The 6,845-nt window shown below is 39.5% G+C and overlaps 1 protein-coding gene across 1 annotated transcript in view; it reads left to right on the top strand.

Annotated features, from left to right (window-relative positions):
* The window catches only part of atp6v1ba (ATPase, H+ transporting, lysosomal, V1 subunit B, member a), a 46,056-nt gene that overhangs the window by 27,696 nt on the left and 11,515 nt on the right, over positions 1–6,845 (top strand). Inside the window, exon 6 of the mRNA XM_019882101.1 lies at positions 691–830. Coding sequence (XP_019737660.1) covers positions 691–830 — 140 coding nt within the window. The remainder of the gene's footprint in view (positions 1–690; positions 831–6,845) is intronic.

The raw sequence follows: 6,845 nt of genomic DNA, 5'->3' as shown, positions 1-6,845 counted from the left end.
ATCTCTAAATGTATTGAGCAGGAGGGAACACTAATCGACATGTGTGTTAGGTGTATGTATGTATATGTATATATATATATGTATGTGTGTATATATATATATATATATATATATATATATATATATCAAAATATTAAAGGCAACTCATTATCCTATTTGTATTACTAGATCTATATCTATCTCAGATAGTGAGCAATCTGGTCGAGTGTATCAGTACAACGCGACGGAACAAATTTGAGACTTGGACGTTAATAGTCATTACTACAGATCAACTTCTTAAAAAAATCAAAACATGTTTAAATCACAGAACTGATAGAAGTGATTCATCATTTAAGTATTACTTTCCATTCTTATCAGGAGTTAGAAATAAAAAAGTAGAAATTTTACTTTCAATTTTTGTCAGAATTTTGTTCACAGATACAGTATCGCCAGAATGCACCACAGCCATCCATTTTTCAAACATTTTCCAGGGGGGCATACCCCCGGACCCCCCTAGCAGAACTTCACACATTCGGTGCTCGCATTTGTATTTTCAGGATATTTCAGGAAAGTCCACTTTCATCTCTGTATATGGTCTTATCACTTTAAACGTTTGCACCGTACTATACTGTGGATACTGTCTGCACCATGTGACCAAGCGTGCCTCTGTTATATAGCAACTTAAAGCAAAGCTGTGTGTTTACTGTCCAGGTCAGCCTATCAACCCTCAGTGCCGCATCTACCCTGAAGAAATGATCCAGACTGGCATCTCTGCTATTGATGGCATGAACAGTATTGCCAGAGGACAGAAGATCCCCATTTTCTCCGCCGCTGGGTTACCCCACAATGAAGTGAGACCACATGTACACTTGTAGGCTGTTTGTTAGTCTTCACTTAAAGTAGTGCCTCTCAGTCATTGTGTTACAAAGGAAGAAATAACTATTTCCCGCCCCCGCACTCTCTGCCATGACTATAAATCTCCACGATTTGAGGACTGCTTTAAAGACAGAAAACCCCACAATGTTCAAACTTGAACCTGACATAAATAATTCTAAATACAATTTCCGAGAAATTAAGTAATGCAAATCAGGTGTTGTTGTGGCCCAAATAAATTATTTCAAACAAAGTCTTTAAACTTGCGTGGGCAAAACTTACGGTACAACTGAATATGTTCAAATAGGAATGGGTACCACATTTGAATTGGTTCTTTTCCGATGCTCATTACCTGGAAATCGATCCCAGTACTCAGCAGGACCTAGTTTTGGTACTTTTGTTCTGTTGTCTGTGGTAATACATTTTATTTTTTTTATTTAACAAAGTAAACAATAAAAGTAAATTAATACACCTGTATAAAATTTTACAAAAAAAAATCCATGGTAATTGGGAGGAATCTTTCAGAAGAAAACTAATTATGGTGGAAAAAGGTGCAGAATGAGAATATAAAAGGATAAGAATACACAAACAACAAAATAGATGCTCTTCGCACAAGATGGTGAAAACTTTCTAAAAATATGCACATGTGCCCATGCGCCTTCACTAGTCAAAACACTGCATTTTGATTCATATTGCCTTTGTGGAATATGAGTTAAGCAGCAAAATCCACCTCATCTGAAAATTACCTCAGAGTTTCTGAAGGCTCGGGTAACGAACAATCACGGTTCATCTGTTCCCTGAAACTGAGCTATGATTGGTCATTACCTGATATCTGAGCAACTGTAATGTCATTTTCAGTCAACAGCAAGTGGCAAAATGGCCGCCCCCTATGATGGACAACAAGGGGTGGGTTTTACTGCTTCACTCATATTCCACAAATGTATTATTAATCATAATGCCATGTTGAGAAAATATTGGGGTTGATTTTTACTGAAAACTTTTACACTAGTAATTTGAACTCAGTGATTGTGTTCTGAATAAATAAGCTGTGAGAGAGGAGTTTGCCCTGATTCACGTCTGCAATTGAGCTGGCCAAGTTGGAAGAAAAAAATTAAAAGAAAAAAGTAAAAAACAGGAAAACGGAAAAAAGGTGGTCTTGCTTCGGACTGGTGGGTGCGGTGCATTTGATTGTTGAAATCTCCAGCCCTCTTCAAAGGTGCACTAGAGGGAGTTCTGGGTGCCTGGTTTGGCCGACAAGTTTCTAGGGCTTGCCAGCAGAGCACGAGTGTAGTCTATGCTGATCTGACCTGATTTCGCGACTGTTTTGTCCCTGCAAGGCAAACACACAAAACTAGAGAACACTGGGTGCACCAGCAAAGAGGGAAAAAAAATTCTTGAAAGAAAGGCACATGGTGCTTGGAAAAAAGGGGAACCCAAAGCGAGGGCCCAGCCGCGTGCACATGGCCAAAAGATGCCTGTCATCCGCCCAAAGGAAAAAAACAGCAATCGAGAGAGACAAAAGAGGAAGCAGGAACAAAAGAGAAGAAGAAGGAAAGAGGAAATGGCTTTGACTTTTATAGGCTGTGAGTTCAAACCAGGCCTCTTCCGCAGTCTCATGTTGGGCTAGGGAGGACTTGCCAAACCCCTCAAATGATTAAAATTTAAAACACAAGTGAAGTTAATCAAGGCTACATATTTGATGATTTATTGTAAAATTATACTTAGTGCATAATAAAGCTTTGAAACAATAACTGTTCAATCAATCAAATAATACTGAAGAAAATAACACACTATACAGTCAAACCTCAGTTTTCGAACATCTCGGTTCTCGACCAATTCAGTTTTCGACCAAAAATTTCGACTTTTTTGTGCCTCGGATGACGAACAAATTTCGGTTCTCGGACAAACTGAGCGCACTTGAATGCACCACTTGACTCCTCTCGCCTTCCTTACACGAGGAAATGACGCTGTGAGCAGACGTGTTCAATAAACTTTTTTTTTTTTAAAGAGCGTGGTTTCGAACAGCCTTCTGGAACGGATTATGGACGAAAACCGAGGTTTGACTGTAATTCAAAGTAGTAACTCCTTTCCTCCTTAATTGATCTAGATAATGCCAGTTGAGGAACATGAGACATGAAACGCAACATCAAACATACTTTTGGTATCTTGTAATGTTATATTTTTCTCAAACTTGCATGCACATGAAAGTTTTTTAATGGTCTGTTCACGAACGGAAAAAAAAGTCAACTTTTGGTGTGCCCTCGAGAGTCACTTGACGGGAATGCGAGCATCTTGAGATGGTCTCCCTGAGACAGAAAACTTTGTTTTGAGCAAATAATCATTAACTTAGAATTTGATGGCTGCAAAACGGGATAGGGTCATGTTTACCACTGTGCGGCATAATTTCTTTGAGGAAAATTTAATAAACGTTTGAGAACTGAGGACGCCATTTGTAGGAAGTGGAATTCTCTCCCATTCATCTTTTATGTACAGCTTCAGCTGTTCAACTGTCTGCGGTTTCCTTTGTCGTATTCTACGCTTCATAAATAAGCATACATTTTCAATGGGAGGCAGGTCAGGACTGCAGGCAGGCCAGTCTACTACCCATACTCTTTTATTATGACGCCACACTGTGGTAACACATGCAGGATGTGGTTTGGCATTGTCCTACTGAAATAAACAGGCAGGTCCATGGCAAAGACATTGCTTCGATGGCAGCATGTTTCCCCAAAACCTGCACGTACCTTTCAGCATTTATGGTGCCTTCACAGATGTGTACGTTAACATAGCCACTGACCATCACAGATGCTGGCTTTTGAACTTTGCGTCTAGTTCGGAAGGTTAATTTCCTCTTTGGCCCGCAGGACATGACATTCTCATTTTTCAAAAGCAATTTGAACTGTGAACTCGTCAGACCAGAGAGCACTTTTCCACTTTGCATCTTAGCTGAGCTTCGGGCTCAGAGGACCCAACAGCGTTTCTGGGTGGTGTTGATGTATGGCTTTTGCTTTGCATAGTAAAGTTTTAAGTTGCACTTACGGGTGTAGTGCCGAACTGTATTTACTGACATTGGTTTTCTGAAGTCTTCCTAAGCTCTTGTGGTGATTATCCTTCACGCATTTGTCCTTATTTGTCCTTTTTTGAACCCTGCCCCATCTTTGCTAGTGAATGAGCAATTCAGGGAATCTCCTTTATACCCAATTATGGCACCCACCTGTTCCCAGTTAGCCAGGTTTGTTTTTATTTATGTTTAACACAGCTACCAACTTCACTGGAATTGGGTTTGTATTATCCACAGCGATCCACAACTTTTTTTCATTTAAAGTAAAGCAATAATTTTAGGGGACGGGAATAGAATAGAAACAAGTATTTTGGTTGCCATTATTGCATTAAATACAGCTTTACAAAGATAGAATATTGGAAATGGAAGCAAGGTATTCAGTGGTATTTTTTGGGCAGTTTTTGGCTTAGTTTGCCACACATTCCACAGAGCCAGAATGTCCTTGGTCCTTGAGAATAACATGTATTATGTTTTGTTTACAGCTGCTCCTATTAAGTGCAAACATTGCTATAAACTTGATTACTCACGAAAATAGATGTATTAGCCAGGTGCACCCAGGAATGTGTCTGCCAAAAATGACTGCAAAGTTAATTTAGCAAGTTCTGGGAAGGCTACATCCACACAGATTAATTAGGCACGCACAATGTGATTTTTCAAACCAGAGACAAATTGCGAAGGATGAGTTTGTATCTCACAGCAGTTGGCCCCAGGGCTAAATTATTGATGTTCTCCTATGTCCCTTGAAATAAAACTTCTTTCAACCCTGCATTTTTTCACATCTGGATCATTTGATTTGACCTTAACTGTGACATTTAGTGCTCCCGGAGTAGTTTTTCGGGTTTGTTGTCCCAAGTTTTATGTGCAGCGGGATGAGCTGATGCATCTAAATGAAACAAAACATGGCTTTTATGTGGTTGCCGATCTACTCAAAATTCTCGGAGTGATTGATTTGTTATGCTATTACTTAGTAAGATGATTGTCTCTTCCTGCTAAAACTTGGTCCTCTTCCGAATTTTCCATGGCGAAAACTGAGAGCTCCTAAAAGCACAAAACACGATTTTAAATCGGGTGCTTCCCGCTTGTTTTACCATAGTGCACAATGTTTTTTTACTAGGGAGCATGCAATGACGTTCCCGCTTTTTGGGATCTTAAAAAGATGTTGCAGTCTAAATAGATCACGCACAACACACCTGTCAACAGTGTACCGGATGTGTAACCTCGAACACACAATTTAGCACCCACCATTTGGTACTTCCCTGCCAGAAGGTGGCCACCGGCGGTAATGGACCAAAAGTATTTGTCAACCGCCAAAAGAAAGTCAACACGATTAGGAATCAGAAATTTGGTGCCAGTCCAATATTAATATATAGTAACATCTGAATATAAGTTGCAGAACCAGCCAAAGTATGAAAAAAGTGTAACTTAATAGTCCGAAAAATACAGTACTTCCATTCCAGTGCATTTGGTATATCAGTACTATTGTTAAATTTTAAGGTACCTAAAATTAAAAAAAAAAAACCAAAGTATCAAAGGTAAATAAATCTGTAATAACGAGAACACAATAGCATCAGTTTCTTTAATTATTATTGTATTATAAGCACCAATGCAGCTGTCATCCCTAATATCATTAGCACTTGATAAGTGTCTGATCAAAAGGGCCCTACTGTAGAATTGGTCAAACAAACACGGCTTGTGTCGCCCTCATAATGATGACCCACTTGTCGTGCCATCTGGATGGTGTGAAAACCTGGCTGGTTATTTAATTAAGTACAGGTCACATAGGTCATTCATGTGGGGGGTTTGCTCTACATGGACCAGGTGCCTACTCCCAGGGTGCATTGAGGTGTCGGGCCGGATCAACACACATTAAGCGAAAAGCATGAAATTCCTCTTCACTCGTGCAACACTGCTTCGACAAAGGAGTGGCAGGCTGCTTACTCTTGACTTTCTACTCCAGTGGTCTCAAACACCACACCTGCCTTAAAAGGCAATTGCACACAGGGTTCGTTCACGAGTGTGGAATTTGATTTCATAGGTTTCCAGGTCTTGAAAACAGGTGGAAATATTCATGTTGCAAGACTCTTACTTCAGATCTATTTGGTAAAACAACAACAAAAAAAAAGAATATCTTATAAAATATCTTAAAAAAAAAATAAAAATCTGATTGATCCAGGATTTTTTTTTTCCTCAAGGCGCTTGGAAATACTGGTACAATGTGTGTGTGAGAGTGCACAGTGTTATTACACGACTCTGATTGGCTTGGGAAATGACATCAGTGTACGTTATCCGCTGATAATGAACATCTCAAGTGTCAGTAGTTCAAAAAAGTATTACTGTATTTTCTGGATTATAAATTGCTCCAAAATATAAATTGCACCAGCCAGGGGCGTCACTAGGTTTCAAGAACAAGGGGGGCTTAGCCCCAAGGGGAACACAGCCCCTTTAGGGGGGTCCGGGGGCATGTCCCCCCGGGAGAAATTTTTTCTACATTCTGTTAAAAATCCATCAATTCCGTGCACTTTGAGAGCAAAATGAAGAGGCTATGAAGAACTACACACATCACATTAGTATCCTCTTTACTATGATGGGGCTTCCTCCCCTGGACTTTAACTGGACTAGATAATAGAAATTATAAAGAGTTCAATAGTTCAAACATGGTTGTTCAAGGGAATTAGAAGGATGCCCGATAACATAACCTATATGACAGTAGGCCTATATTCCTCTCTACCAAAATGTATTAATATATGCTTAGCCCCCAGAAGACTATGTATTTTGAGATGTCTGCCGTGATATGCAATTTAAGTTAGTACAATGAGATGCAAAAGCTTCATCACTTTGGAAAAACACAAGTTTGCTGCTCAATACTTACTGTAAGCTCCGAATGCATTTTGGGAACAGCCTTGCAAGTAAAATTAGCCTTGAGATCTGAGAG

Source organism: Hippocampus comes, unplaced genomic scaffold, assembly GCF_001891065.2.
Source record: "Hippocampus comes isolate QL1 unplaced genomic scaffold, H_comes_QL1_v1.1 scaffold36, whole genome shotgun sequence".
Taxonomy (NCBI): domain Eukaryota; kingdom Metazoa; phylum Chordata; class Actinopteri; order Syngnathiformes; family Syngnathidae; genus Hippocampus; species Hippocampus comes.
This window is presented reverse-complemented; position numbering and strand designations above follow the sequence as displayed.